The sequence below is a fragment of the Nymphaea colorata genome, chromosome 11, assembly GCF_008831285.2.
Source record: "Nymphaea colorata isolate Beijing-Zhang1983 chromosome 11, ASM883128v2, whole genome shotgun sequence".
In the NCBI taxonomy this organism is placed as follows: Eukaryota; Viridiplantae; Streptophyta; class Magnoliopsida; order Nymphaeales; family Nymphaeaceae; genus Nymphaea; species Nymphaea colorata.
The window spans coordinates 8,412,380-8,428,503 of NC_045148.1; the positions used below are offsets into that span (position 1 = coordinate 8,412,380).

Genomic DNA, 16,124 nt, shown 5'->3' on the forward strand with positions numbered 1-16,124 from the left:
ATGCACCGAAGCCATCAACGTGCCATGAACCTACACAACCGCGCCAGGAGAGGGCGGCACCACCGCGCAGCCCCACGACCACTGGACCAGAATTCGTCGAGCATCGAGACCCCGCTGCAAGCTGGGCACGGCGAGTTTCTAATGAAGCTAGCAATAGGAAATCCCCCAACTTCCTTCATGGCCATCGTCGATACAGCAAGCGATCTAATTTGGACTCCGTGCAGCCCTTGCACCCTTTGCCCCGACCTGCCCTCGACGGTTTTCGATCCTCAGGGCTCGGCTTCCTACTCAAAGCTGCCTTGCTCGAGCCCATCTTGCAGCGGCCTGCCCCACGTTTGCGACCCTTTAAGCGATGGCTGCCAGTATATCTACAGGTATGGAGATCAGTCGACCACTAGCGGGTACCTGAGCTCGGAGACCTTCACACTGGGCTCCGCCTCATTTGAGAACATCGGCTTCGGCTGTGGCACCATGAACTGGGGGTTCCATGAGGGCGCCGGCTTGGTTGGTCTGAATCGCGGACGGCTGTCGCTGATCTCTCAGCTCGGCGCCTCCGTCGGCTACCAGTTCTCCTACTGTTTGAGTGGGCTCGAGGGTGGGAGTTCTGGTTCGAGTCGCCTGGTCTTCGGACCCAGCTCGGCCTTGACGAGCTCATCCGTGGGTGCCATCAAGTTGCCATTATTGATCAACTCCAGAAATCCGGATTTCTACTTTGTGGATTTGGAGGGCATTAGCGTCGGAGGAAGGCGTCTGCCCATTGAAGCTTCAACGTTTCAGTTCAAGCAGGGGGCACTGGTGGTGTCGTTGTGGACTCGGGCTCCGCTCTGACATATCTTGTTGCTGAGGCATACAGGTATAGCACCATTTCCTTCCCCGGAAGTACTGGTTGTACTGTTGATGATGACTCTTTAATTATCATGCATATCCTAAATAATTCCCATTTCCAATATGATTTGTCGCTAAATTAATCCAATCAAATATGTAAATCATGCATTCACTATTTCTCACATCTTGTAAATATGCTTTAATTGGTTTTCAATTAGATTGTTAAAAAGGTGGTTTTTTTGCATCATCAAGTTTTTTTTGCGTAATTAATTACGGCCATTCAGGTTTTTCTTATGCATAGAGATATTAATTACCCATATTAACTTTTGTTGATATGTTAATTAAATCAAATAAAACATGACAGCTACAAAGTTAGGTGCATAAAAGGTCTTTCTATGGTTATAAACAGAATTTTACAGGACAAAGCTGTAAAATGTCAAACCATTAGTTTTCACATACTTCTATATAACAAGGAGATAAATATGGAACATAGGCAATAAGCTGATATACATCTAGGGCCATTACTTATGAAAAAAAATCTCTTAATTAGTCAAGAAGATCTTATGAGATCGAGCATGTTCGACATAAAACAAATATATGATACTTTACAGAAAGGCTTTCACTACCAACTTGCTCAAAATAAAATTCAGTTCACTTGGAACGCTTGAATTTCAAATGACAGCGAAATGTTTTTGTGATGTATTACAGAGAAGTGAAGCAAGCATTCATCACAGCGATCGGCCTGCCAGTTGCAGCTGGCCCAACCGCTGCAGGTTCCGGCCTCTGCTTCCAAGGCTTCGTCGACCCTTCGTCCATCCCCACTCTCACGCTTCATTTCAGTAGCGGTGATTTCTGTGCGCCGCAGGAGAACTATTTCATTGTTGAAAAGGACAGTCGATTGTCTTGCCTAGCGATCAACGAGACGCCGATGGGAATGTCCATCATCGGAGCCTTCATGCAGCAAAACGTCCACATTCATTACGACCTTGGAAACAACCTGATCACTTTCACTCCTGCACAATGTGATCAATTGTAGTACCATTTTCTTCTTTGTTTGTTGTTTCTGTTAGCGGAAGAAGATCAATAAAGAGATTCATGACAACACAAATTTCATTTGTTTTCTTGCGATTGTGATACGGTGGTAACAACTATCTTTCAGTTTAATTCCGCTGTGCTTCCTTAGCGAATATGTCATCTTGAGGCTCTGAAAACAGACCTACTACCTTGGGGGATTGTGAGAAGTTGCCAACTTAAACCATATGGTGGAGATATGGCTCTAGAAAGTAGAAAGAGATCAAATGTGCATCCTTGAAAATGATTTCATGGCACTCAAACATAGCAAAAAAAATATGCTTCTTCTTTGTCAAAAACCTAGTTTTGAAAATCCAAGTTTTGGCCCCTGCCAACCAAGTAAGGGTCAAAGTGTGTGAAGCCCTTGTGTCTGAAGAACAAAGGAACAGAGGAACAACCCCAATCTCATACTACAACAAAAGAGAAAAAAGAAGGAACTTGTTCATGTGAATATGACAATATAGGAACTTGCATCTGTTCTTGTCACTCTTAGTTAAAAGAAAAAGTGAATAATGGGACAGCGGACAACATGGAACATAACTGTCGGATCGCCATTCCAGTAGCCGTTGATAGCAAAACCTGTAGGCTGCTAGTTGTTGATCGAAATACCTGCGTGTTCACAGTCTTTGGAATTTTCAAGATTGTGAAAAAATCCTATCCTTCACGGCCTGTTCATGTATTACAGGCGATAAAATAGTGGTTAAAATCTAAAATTTTCAACCCTATTTGGCTGTTTTTGCCTTCTAATGGGTGGATGATTGAGATTGGCAACTCAATCATCAAAGGTGCTCGTGTTTGCACTGTCATCCTTTGGTTTAATGAAACCATTCTGCAGAAATATTGTGTGCCTCTGTCAGACGGCTCTTTTCTGGGAGAAACGCCTCAATTGGATTTCATTTTAGCTTTTATTCTTGCTGGCACATCTCCTATTGTGCATCATTCTAATAATATTAGATAGAAGAAATAGTTACTGTTGATTAAGCATGGATCGTTGCGAGATTTCCCTGGCTCAGAAGAAGAACAGATGGATCTCTTTCTGCTGATGTAATTTCGTTGCTAGCGGAACAGAGTCATTGTTCTAATTGACCTGTGTGTGTTGCTTTGAACTCTTATGAGTTGTTTGTTTCACTTATTCATTTTGTTCCTTTATTCATGTATTCTTTGTGTTAATCAATAAAATGGACCAAAAGTGTCAACTTTGCTGGAAAAAGAGGCATGATATGTACGTTGAACATAGTGGGAGTGCCACAATAAGGTACCGAAAGCAAGCTTAGTACTTTGAAATGATGGGGAAGGATGGAGACTTCGATCTTCTTATTAGAAAGTAGGCTAAAATACCCTTCTTATAAAATACTCCTCCTACTTACTAAACAAGCATTCTCATCAATTATTAAGTTCATTAGGTTTGATAATATATATTATATATATATATATATATATATATATATATATATATTAAAAAACCATGTTCTTCATGTAAATATCTAAATGTTTACATATTGATTAAACTTTTATTACTTAGCATTTTTCACATCAATTTAAATAGATAGATATGTAAAAAGCAACTACAAAATGAAACATGGTATCTCTCACTCTATGTATATATGTAATAAAAGGGAAAAAGGTCTATCGAATGAGAGATGGTTAAGTGCATATCATATATAACCCCTGGTGCATGATAGTGGACCCTTGGCCCACTTACAAAATCACCTAAAGCACGGTACCTTGTGAAAGAGAAATAGGTATTTTAGTTTTTTTTTTTAAATGTCTTTTATAGTCTTTTTATTTTTTTGAGTTTCATTTCTATCTACACAAAAAATCTTTTTCAGTCTGAACGAAGGGCATTTTTGTTATTGATCGTATTGACGCAATAAAGGCCTTAGTCTACTTTTTGGGACAGGTGTCATGCACATAGACTTGTGCAAATTTTTATTGTGCACAGACTTGTGCATATAACCACCTTGGTTGCGGAAGACATAATTTTGCGCACACACAAAGATAGATTTGACCAAAATGGTTATGTGCATGCAATACATCTGTGCAAAAAAATATTGTATACAAGAGTGTATAGTGACCAAAATACCTTTCACTAAACAAAAATTATAGTTTTTTTATAAAGATGAACATGTGTTGTAAAAAAGTTAAAAGTCTAAAACATACAATTTTTTATAAAAAAAATCTTAAATACCCAACCCCCTTCTTTTTCCCTCTAGTGTGTATTTGTTGTTTGCACCATACAACTTGATCTCATGATGGACTACCCTAACAAATTAGTGCATAAGCTAATGCAAAGAACACATGTTCTAATTGTACAAATTAACTTAAAAGTTAGATAAATCCGTCCATATTAACTTTTTTTTAGACTTGTCAAAAAACATATTAACTTTTCACTTTACAACTTAACTTTTATCATGTGATCTATGGTAGAGATGATTCCCATCAATGACCGGCATATGAGGGTTTGATTATATATATATATATATATATATATATAAACAATTTAAAAAAAATTATGATGGATGAAAAATAAAAAAATGGGTTGAAGAAACCATGTTCTTTAAGCAAATATCTAAATTTTTACCTATTGATTGAATTTTTATTACAGGTGGACTCTCGGCCCACTTTCAAAAGCACTTAAAACAAGTTACCCGTCAAAGAGAAATAGGTACTTTGTTATTTTTTTTTAAATGTCTTTTATAGTTTTTCTATTTTTTTGAGACTTATCTCTATCTATACAAAAAAATTTCTTTATCAGTCTAAATGGAGGGCATTTTAGTCATTAACTATATTTGCATACCAATTTATGACACATAAAACAAGGTACTTTTTAAAATGAACTAGTCCACTATTTGGGATAAGTGTCATATACATAGGCTTGTGCATATAACAATATTGGTTGTGGAAGACATAATTTCACACCCATATAAACATATTTGACCAAAATAGTTATATTCATACATCTTTACAAAAAAATATTGTGTACAAGAGTGTATAATGACCAAAATACTTTTAACTAAGTAAAAATTATAGTTATTTTATTAAAATGAAAAGTTGTTTAAAAGTTAAAAGTTTAAGATATACATTTTTTTTATAAAAAAAGTTATTAAATACCCAACCCCTTCTTTTCCCCTATAGTATATATTTGTTATGTGCACCATACAACTCGATCTCACGTTTGACTACCCTAATAAATCAGTGCATAAGATAATGTCGAGAACACATGCTCTAATTGAACAAATTAACTTAAAAGTGACATAAATCCGTCTATACATTGAACACACTATAGGCCAACTCTCACTGATTCGAGGGATCGCGATTATCAGGAATCATCAACCAAATCGGTTCCCATGCCCAATTCCTTTTTTTTAGGCTTTTAACAGATGATCATCCAATTGGGTGTTCTGTCTTTTTTTTTTTCTTTTTTTTTTCTTCCGTTACAACCATTTGAACTTGCAGCTTGTCAAAATAGCATCCCTTCGTCATCAACAGACAATTAACAGTCTACATGATCGCCTGCTAATTGTTTTTCTCTGCCTATAAAATGGGTTGTTCTCAAAATGCAGAACAAAGCAACCCACCATCTCCCAATCTCCAGCAAACTCCACCACCTACCAACAACAGTAGCACCATGGCCATGCCACCACAGTCGCATTGCCTCTCTTCCGTCCTCCCCATCCTTCTCCTCGCCATCCATCTCCTCCCCTTCTGCTCCTCCACCTCCTCTATCAGGGTCGACGTCTTCGTCAATCTTGTCCAAGTCGATGCCCACCTGAACTTAACCTACCACGAGCGACTACACCGGGTGATGAACCGAAGCCATCAACGGGCCATGAACTTGCAGCACCGTGGCCAGAGAGGGCGGCGCCACCGCACAGCCCCACGACCACTGGACCATAATTCGTCAAGCATCGAGACCCCGCTGCAAGCTGGGCACGGCGAGTTTCTAATGAAGCTCGCAATAGGAAATCCCCCAACTTCCTTCATGGCCATCGTCGATACAGCAAGCGATCTAATTTGGACTCCGTGCAGCCCTTGCACCCTTTGCCCCGACCAGCCCTCGACGGTTTTCGATCCTCAGGGCTCGGCTTCCTACTCAAAGTTGTCATGCTCGAGCCCATCTTGCAGCGCCCTGCCCCACGTTTGCGACCCTTTAAGCAACGACTGCCAGTATATCTACAGGTATGGGGATCAGTCGACCACCAGCGGGTACCTAAGCTCGGAAACCTTCACCTTGGGCTCCGCCTCGTTCGAGAACGTGGGGTTCGGCTGTGGCACCATGAACTGGGGCTTCCATGAGGGCGCCGGCTTGGTTGGTCTGAATCGTGGCCGGCTGTCGCTGATCTCTCAGCTCGGCGCCTCGGTCGGCTACCAGTTCTCCTACTGTTTGAGTGGGCTGGAGGGCGGGAGCTCTAGTTCGAGTCGCCTGGCCTTCGGACCCAACTCGTCCTTGCCGAGCTCATCTGTGGGTGCCATCAAGTTGCCGTTGTTGATCAACTCCAGAAGTCCGGATTTCTACTTTGTGGATTTGGAGGGCATTAGCGTCGGAGGAAGGCGTCTGCCCATCGAAGCTTCAGCATTCCAGTTCAAGCAGGGGGGAACTGGTGGTGTCGTTGTGGACTCGGGCTCCGCCCTTATGTATCTTGTTGCAGAGGCATACAGGTATAGCACCATTCCCTTTACCGGAATTCATCTTATTATCATGCATATCCTAAATAGTTCCCATTTCTAAATGATTTTTCACTAAATTAATCAAATCAAATGAGAGGGAGATGTTCTTGTGATTAATTACAGAGAAGTGAAGCAAACATTCATCACAGCGATCAGCCTGCCAGTTGCAGCTGGCCCAACCGCTGCAGGTTCCGGCCTCTGCTTCCAAGGCTTCGTCGACCCTTCGTCCATCCCCACTCTCACGCTTCATTTCAGTAGCGGTGATTTCTGTGCGCCGCGGGAGAACTATTTCATCGTTGATGAGGACAGTCGATTGTCTTGCCTAGCAATCAACGAGACGCCGATGGGAATGTCCATCATCGGAGCCTTCATGCAGCAGAACGTCCACATTCATTACGACCTTGGAAACAACCTCATCACTTTCACGCCTGCACAATGTGATCAATTGTAGAACCATTTTCTTCTTTGTTTCTTGTTTCTGTTTGTGGAAGGAGATCAATAAAGAGATTCAGACAGCACACATTTCAGTTGTTTCTTATGATTTTGATCATCCCCTCACGCCTCCTTTTTCTATCATGGCTAAAAGTCTCTAGGGAAACATTTGAGGCTAATTCTTGATCTAAATTATATATAAGTAGCTTACTGGGAAGAAAATCTGGCAAAGATCTGATGTCTCCAATAATTTTGACAATCCTAGTGTTGGCCCCTTCCAACCAAATAGGGTTCAATTGTATGGAGCCCTTGCGGATGGAAAACAGATCCAAACAGAAGAACATGAACATGATATACTTAATTTTTTTGCAAATAGAAATAAAATACTTTGCATGTTTTTTCATCATTAATAAGAAAAATGTTCACTTTAACGTGGATTAGTAACATTATTCAGTTAAGGAGACTAATAGAAACTAAGCAACATGGCGATATAGTTAAAGAGACTAGTTAACAGTACTTATTAACATGAAACTTGTTTGTACTAAGGGGATTTTAGCCATTGTGTTCTTTAACCCAAATTTAGTCAGCAAGAACTTCCACGGATACAACAATGTTGCTCAACTATTGTCCAAGGGCTTGTTTGATGACCCCGATTCTGCGGATCATGAAGTGGATTGAGGCTTGTTGCTTGATTTTAGGTGACCTGCGAGCTCGAGCATGTCCATTGTTGTGAGTTTGCCTTCCATAATACATATATATATATATATATATATAAAATTGCTTGAGTGGATTATTTTAGATGCCGCTCATACAGGTTTAATAACTTCGTGGGTATGTTCACTCTGTTTTTTCTTTAAATGACGGTCATACATTCTCTGTCTCTTTTAGATGCTGATCGGCTGTGAAAATCATGAAAATTGTATTTCTAGTTTTTCAAGAGTTTGGACAGCGAATCGAAACAAGAGAACCATGAGAAGCAAGGATTATTAGAAAAAGAGTACCACCTGATGACTCCATCTTCACAAATCACATCCGAAAGCTCTTCTGTATGGTTGAAGGGTGGCCACATTATTGGCCACAGTTTTTTTTATGTTGCTAATGAGATTTTTGTCTGGTGGCCAAAATTTTTTTAGCGACGGCTCATATCGTAACCAATAAATAAAAAGCATCTATGCCCAAAAATAAATAGCAATGACTGCCATATCCGATGATTTTTTTTGGCACAAAGCCCATGCCAAGGATGGCCTTTAGCAATTGATACGGTGCTGATTGTTGCAAAAATTATTTTTGGCAACAACAAACTGGTTATTGGCCAGGACAAAGGCCCTACCAACAATGTTTGTTCAAGGAAAATGTGGTGATTATTAGTTTGATACATACCTACAAATAACGTCTAGGAGTTTTAAATTGTGAGGTTTTTTTCAGGTATTATACAGTAAGCTTGAAAAAATGAACAAAATAAGGTAAGTTTTTAAAAATTTAAAAAAACTAAAAATAAGAAAAAAATAAAATAAGTAAGAAACTAATAACACAAACATCAAAAGATAGATAGACTTGCAACGTATTTTTGACATCAAAAATAAAAAATGAAAAAGAAACTGTTTGACATTAAAAAAACTGAAAAAAATAAAAAAAAACTGAAAAAACGTGAAAAACACATTAAAAACTTATTTTTTCATTTTTAACATTTTTTAAAAGAAAATGTGTTTTTTTAGTTTTAAATGGCTAGTTAATTTATCACATTTTTTTGCATTTTTTTTTCAAAAAAAAAAAACACGTTTCTTGCGACTATCTTTGACAAAAAGATGCCGTCTCTTCACTGAAAATTGAAGAGTGATGATAGCTTCTTAAATTGAGTTGTTCTGAACATTGTCAGATCCATTGTCTATATGCGACAAGGTCTTGAGATTGTTTTGGTCATGTCCTCACATTTTGAAGACTGATTTTTATATGGATACGAGAGAAGAGATATATATGTATGTATTTAAAATGTTATTTAAAGATGTTAGCCTGGACCATGTGCAAATCTGGGCTTTCCTACATTTTATTTTCTGTTGAGAATACTGCCTTGCAGGCAAATCTATAAATCAGACGCGTGAATCAATACGTCGGCGCATGTTAGTGATCTGAGTAATTGGATTTGGGTTCAGATCAAACTCAAATCCTAGCTACTTCTTTTAAACTGTATTTGGATGCCGACAAGCAGGAGAACCAACATTTATGTCCAATCTGTTGGTTAACTGACCTGGATTGAAACTTCATTATTAACCTGCATACATGGTCCGAATTTGATTACTAATTGGATCTAAATTTCTTTACCAGATTCAATTAAATAGTTTCAAAATTGAATTGGAAATGGGATAATATCCAATCTATTGTTATCCATATAACAACTGAGGTTCCTATTGCTGGTAAAGATCTGATCATCAGTTTGATTTTCAATGTGGAAGAAGTACTTTATCTAGCACAGCCTTATGAAACTTCCCGAAAAAGTGGGGGAAACACAGTTTAAACTAAATTTGCCAAAGAAGATGTATGATTTTAGAGTCTGTTAGCTATACATGTATAAGACGGGTTAAGCTTCTCTTGCACCGATGATTGAAAGCTGGCTAACCTCATTTCAAAATAGATCTCCTTGCCTTTCTTCGTCATGCCTTTCAATTTACAGTTGCAACAATCCAAATGAGAAAGAGTTACAGATCATAGTTCCCTTGCCTTCCGGAGCCTCCTCTAAATTACTGGTTGATCTCCCTCTCTTTCGTTCTCTCTATAAAACCAATCGCCAAACACAAGATGGAAGCAGAACCACTGAACCAGCACCATGGCAGCTGCACGACAATCACACCATCTATCATCTTTCCTTCTCGTCCTTGTTGTGATCACCACCCATCTCCTACCCTTGTGTTCATCAACCACCTCCCCTGCAATCAATACCGCAAGAGATGTCGTGCAGGTTGATGCCCACCTGAAGTCGACGCTTCATGAGAAGGCTCACATTGCAGAACACGGAGCCTGTCCCCCTCCGGCGAGTTCTCGGCATCGTCGCCACAAAAGGAGGCCACACCACCACCACCGTCACAGATCAAGGCCAAAAGGTCACCCCGCGGCGGCCAGCATCGAGATCCCTCTGCAGCTTCGCAATGGGCAGTACTACTTCATGAATCTCTCCATGGGAACTCCACCCGTCCACTTCTCCGCCGTTGTTGACACAGGCAGTGATCTTACTTGGACCAAGTGCGACTGCCCTGGCTGCTCTTACGCTAGCGGCAGCAGGACGTTAAACCCCAGTGCCTCCTCCTCCTATACAGATTTGCCGTGCACGGATGCATTGTGCAACGCCTATTGCGAAGATGAGGGTGGCTGCACCTACACCCAAACTTATGGGTCTTTAGAGCAGAGCCATGGGTATCTGTACAAGGAGACCATGACCTTGGGATCCATGGCGGCTAAGAATGTCACCTTCGGATGCAGCTTTGATGAGTCGAGTTTCGAAATGACCGCCGGAATCGTTGGCCTCGGCCGCGGCCCCCGGTCGCTCGTAGCTCAATTGGGCTCCATGATTGACTACCAATTCTCCTTCTGCTTGAGTGGGTTGAGTGATTCCAGGCCCAGCCGTCTCGTGCTTGGGCCTGGGCCTTCCTTCATTCATGGTGGCATCAGTGCTCCAATGCTGACCAACAGCAAGATGCCGCATGTTTACTTTGTGGCTTTGAAGGGCATCAGTGTGGGAGGGAAGCGCCTGCAGATCCCAGCTTGGGTTTTCCAAATCGACCAGACAGGAACTGGAGGTTTCTTTGTCGACTCGGGTTCCCGTTACATGTGTCTTGTTGAACCAGCATACAGGTATGAAAAACTTCACGTCTTCTTCTCTTTGCCCTCTGGCTTATATCTTGTTGAGATTAATCTTGCCAACTACTGCCCATCTGCAAAAGAAAAATGAAAATTTCTAATGCAAACTAAGACTTGTGCTCTCCAAATTTTTGCTTTATACCAATGTTTATTGTTCAATTCCGAACAAAAGAATTGCAAACTTCATCACTCATCCTATTACAATTCCAACTGCCAAATTAAGTTCGCAAGTAAATGTTGCCAACTTAGTGATGAATAATTTCATACCAAAAAATTACTTTTAGTTGTTTACCTTTTCTCATTCTGATTTTGGACTTTCCCACCTACACTTTAGCCTTCCCATGTTAATTAGTATTGATTGACCAGAGAGAAAAGCTTCAGTATACACAATGGGTGCTCATTTTTTCTGTTTTCATGGCAGCCAAGTACTGGGTGCATTCGCCGAGGCAATTGGTTTACCGATTGTGGGTAGCCCGATCCCTGATCTCAGTGCGTGCTTCAAAGGCTTGCCTGGTTCATTATCAATCCCAAGTCTCACACTTCATTTTCAGAATGGTGATCTGCATTTGCCTCTAGAGAACTATTTCGTTGTTGTGACGGAAGATGAGTTGTCATGCTTAGCAATTATCAGGACACCATTCGGGCGATCATTTTCTGTCATTGGAAGCATGACAGTGCAGAATATACATGTCAATTATAATGTTGGAAAGAGCTTAATGACCTTCACACCTACACAATGTGATAAATTGTGAGGGTTTTCTTAAATGTAGTCTTCTTTTTCTTCTTGCTTTTGTGTTTGATCAATGCCGCTGATACCAATTGCCCTTTGTCTACTTGCTCCTATGACTCTGTCAATCTGGTGGTATGTGTAACTTTTCTTCTGCAATTAGTGCTTTACCTGTGGGGGCTGTAAATCCCTTTATTATTGATAATTACACATCTTTCCACGTCTTCTTTTTTTACATCAATTGTGGGAGGCTGATAAAAGAAGATTAAAATGAACTTGGTTCTGGCAAGCACGAAAACCTCAAGAAAAATGGATCGTCCTTGGATGCGCCTCGGCTCAGGGTTCTCAAGGCGCTATAACTAATTATTTAGTACGTGAGAAAAGCATGCTAAAGGCGTTCTTTCTCTTACAACCTTACAGCTGTTACTACCATAGTCATAAAAAATGCATTTTTTTTAAAAAGTGATAAATTGAATGGCCACTTAAAACTTAAAAAAAACATGTTTTTTTGAAAAAAATGTAAAAAACAAAAGAATGCATTTTTCTACATTTTTTTATTTTTTAATGCCAAATAGTTTTTTTCATTTTCTATTTTTTATTTGTTACAAATCTACTTATATCTTTTGATGTTTGTGTTATTAGTTTCTCACTCATTTAATTTTTCTTTTATTTTTAGTTTTTTAAAATTTTAAAAAATTTATCATATTTTTTCCCATTATTTTTTCTCATATTATACCCAAGACGTCTTTTAAAACTCTGAAATGCTATTGTACTGCAGCTACTTAATAGAGCACATTTACAATTATAGCAAAACTTGAAACCCTAGATGATACTTTTTTTCATGGGCGCTGCTCTAACTGAAATAACTATTAAAAGAACAACTTGTTTATGCTTCCCTTAGTTTGGACTTTGGCGATGAAGAACTTGACGCATGATTACAACTTTGGTAAACAAATCTGCAATTTTCTCCTTGTTTTAAACATAAGCATGTAATATATATAGTCACGTACAAAGTAATGACCAATTTAGTGTTTAATGAGTAACTTGATTGCCGATGTAATAGCCTAATAGGGCCTTGCTGAATCCCAACGATGCAATTCTAAATTAATTAACAAAAATTTCAACCAGATTAATTTACTTACTACCTTTGCCATGACATGATATTTTGCTTATATAGAACACCATGATATTCTATATTATTTATTTGTTTCCAAGAGACTGGGTGGGTGCCGGGCCGGCCCACCGGTGGGAGCCTGGTACAGGCTTAGGTCTTGGCCAAAAAAACCTGGCCTGGGTCGGTCCGATGGGGTCCGACCTAGCCTGTTAATATTAAAAAAATATTTAAAATACAATTTATATTTAAAAAAATTATAATTTAAAAATTATTTTTTATTGTAACCGAGCCGGTGCCGGGCCGTGCCCAGGCCCAAATTTCGTATTGTCTGGCCTGACCTGGCCCGGCCCGATGCCCATCCCTGGAAACAATAGTACAAGTTGTCCAATCTCTATCAGTGGAGGTGCTTAGGTGCCATACGTTGGTTCAGACTTCAAAGTTCATTAACCAAGTCCTTTTTAAGATATCTAACCACCCTTCAAGCAACATTAGACTCAATGGTATTGAGATTTTGCATATGCACTGCTTAATTAATACGTGCATTGCATATGTAAATTTTGGTTGAATTAAAGTTAGGTAGGCCAGTTTTCCCACCAATTGCCTAGAATGAGAAAGGCCTTCAAGTGCTTCAATCTCATCTGCCATGGCTTGGAGCCAACAAGGGGGCTCAATTGCTTCTCTGTGAGAGGGAGTCTTAGTTTCATGGGATATGGACAAAAGAAAGTTTGACGAGTAGGTGAGAGTTGTTTGAAAGAAATGTAATTGGACAGTGGATATCTGTTACATGCTCCTTGTTGTAGCGTGATTGAATCTGCAAGTTTGAAGTTGCAAGTCGAAAACAAAAATCTTTTAGAAGAACTAAAGGCTTGCATTTGTGTTTAAGGATGGAAGGTCAAATGAATTTTTCAAAATTTGATTGATCAACAGTGAATGGTTTTGAATCACATCTATCAGGACAAAATTTTGAGTAAGCTATGGAGAAAATTTTAAAGAAACTTCTCTTTCCAGAACTTTTATAGTCACTAGTTCATGATATTCAGCAGACAAAGGTAAGACAGTTTGAGAAATAGTATAAAGATGTTTTTGAAACGAATTATAGAATTTTGAAACGAAGCAAGTGGGTCAAAAGATGAATCGGCAAGGTCTGCTTATGAATTGAGTGAAGCATATGTGAAACCAGAAACCGGGTTTCTCTTCTCTTCTTCGAGCTATATATATATATATATATATATATATATATATATATATATATATATATATATATATATATATATATATATATATATATATATATATATATATATATATATATATATATATATATATATATATAGAGAGAGAGAGAGAGAGAGAGAGAGAGAGAGAAAGAGAGAGAGAGAGAGAAACTCTTAGGTCTCTCACGCACACACACATACATGCACACATTGAAATGGTCATTGGGGTGAGAGAAAGGATCCTTCTTTACCCTCTGCCTCTTCAACTAAGAAGGGTTGGAGCTAGAAAACTCTGGCTAAGAAGCACAAAATATAAAATTTTAAATTTTAAGGGCACCAACATGTAAGTGAAAAAAATTACTCAAAAATATTAATGCAAAAATTTAAAAAAAAATTGGGTTCCATGTGGGCAACTGCCCACACGTGGCTAACACCTCCCTCTGCCCTACATCCAAGCCCCAATAACTAGGTTAGGAAGCTTTCGTATTCCTGTTTCTACCAATCTCTCTCTCTCTCTCTCTCTCTCTTTCTATATATATATATATATATATATATATATACATCCAAGCCCCAATAACGAGGTTAGAAAGCTTTCGTATTCCTGTTTCTACCAATCTCTCTCTCTCTCTCTCTCTCTATATATATATATATATATATATATATATATATATATATATATATCCAAGCCCCAATAACCAGGTTAGAAAGCTTTCTTATTCCTGTTTCTACCAATCTCTCTCTCTCTCTCTCTCTTTCTATATATATATGTGTGTGTTGATAGTCCCTTTCTCAATATATTATCTTTCTTTGTTATATTCTGGTTTCTCTCACGGTGAAAGAGACTAGGCACATTCAAAGAGTTTGTGAGGTTTGGAAGCTTGGACTGAGGTTGTTGTTTGCTGCACTTTTGAAACGGTCAGTATTTAAAACAACTAGTTTTTGGTACACTAGCAATTTGTTGAATTAGACATATTAAAAATCTATGTTTAAAAATGGTTCACTCACTCCCAGTCAATGAGTATGACTCGCCGAGTCATTAGTTGAAGATTGATGAGTCAAATCCAAAGTCACTAGGTTTTGAAAAAATTGCTTGCAGCTACTCAATTAAACATGTTTAAAATTACAGAAAAACCTACACTCTAGGTGATCCTTTTTTTTCTTTAGCCTTTGTAAAGCCGAGACTACATTGAAAAAAAACAACTCTTTAACATGGTCCTCCAAGGGGCTGGCACACTGATTGGGGCGAGGACAATTAGGTGGTAGAGTTCTGTTGCGAATTCTTGGGGCATTAACTTTTTGTGCTATAAAATGGGAGTCGTCGAATGCGCAAGTTGAAGCGTGGTGAAAGCGACATGCGAGACACTAAAAGTAGGGGGAAAGGAGGTATTAGGTAAAGGCGAGACCTTTTATTGGGGAGTGGGTCTCCTCCGGCTCAGTAAACTCCTTTACACATGGCTCTATAACATTAGTCAGCAATGACTTTTAAAAGGGAGAGTATTGGAGGATATCCAGCCATACTCACAAATGACATCTCAAAGTTGTAAACGGTAAGGTTTTTTTTTTTTTTTTTGTATATAATACGATGAGCTTGGAAAAAAAATGAAAAAAATGAGAAAAATATAGTAAATTTTAAAAAATTTTAAAAACTTAAAAATAAGAGAAAATAAAATAAGTGAAAAACTAATAACACAAACATCAAAATATCAAAATATAAGTAGATTTGCAACAAATAAAAAAAAAAACTGATTGGCATTAAAAAATTTGAAAAAATGGAAAAAGTGAAAAAACGTGGAAACATTTTTTTTTTTCAAAAAAACATGCTTTTTGAAGTTTTAATCGGTCATTTAATATTTATGGCATTTTTTTTAGAAAAAAACGTGTTTTCTAAAAGCCTCATCAGATGATATGCACTTTTTACTTCAAATGGCATCCCAATGCAAGGTAATTGAATGTCTGCCTATCCAGCCATGCTGTGAGGCCCTAATTAAAAGTCGGCCATCACCTCAACAACCGTGCTTGCTCTTGATCAGCCAATAGCTTGATCAAGTTGGCGTCCACTTGCATGACATCGACTACATTAATCTTGCATATTCGAGCAAAGGAGATGGTGGTGGTGCTGGAGAGAAGATCATATTAGAGAGACTAGCTTTGGTAAGGAGAGAAAAGATCATAGCGTAGGGATTGGAGGTGATTAATAGTAGATCTGTAATTCTTCCCCAGTCTG

General features: G+C 38.7%; 3 protein-coding genes across 3 annotated transcripts; all 3 read left to right on the top strand.

Moving 5' to 3' along the window:
* Positions 1–1,861, top strand: LOC116264355 (aspartic proteinase nepenthesin-1-like). Its single transcript, XM_050080571.1, has 2 exons — positions 1–803; positions 1,534–1,861. Exons 1-2 carry the CDS (start codon positions 1–3, stop codon positions 1,859–1,861), a joined length of 1,131 nt encoding a protein of 376 aa, XP_049936528.1.
* Positions 1,862–5,437: 3,576 nt separating this feature from the next.
* LOC116264356 (aspartic proteinase nepenthesin-1-like) lies at positions 5,438–7,015 on the top strand. Its single transcript, XM_031644499.1, has 2 exons — positions 5,438–6,555; positions 6,688–7,015. Exons 1-2 carry the CDS (start codon positions 5,438–5,440, stop codon positions 7,013–7,015), a joined length of 1,446 nt encoding a protein of 481 aa, XP_031500359.1.
* Positions 7,016–9,816: 2,801 nt separating this feature from the next.
* LOC116264843 (aspartic proteinase nepenthesin-1-like) lies at positions 9,817–11,649 on the top strand. The gene is made up of 2 exons (XM_031645265.1): positions 9,817–10,839; positions 11,267–11,649. Exons 1-2 carry the CDS (start codon positions 9,818–9,820, stop codon positions 11,595–11,597), a joined length of 1,353 nt encoding a protein of 450 aa, XP_031501125.1. The 5' UTR covers position 9,817; the 3' UTR covers positions 11,598–11,649.
* Positions 11,650–16,124: the final 4,475 nt, after the last annotated feature.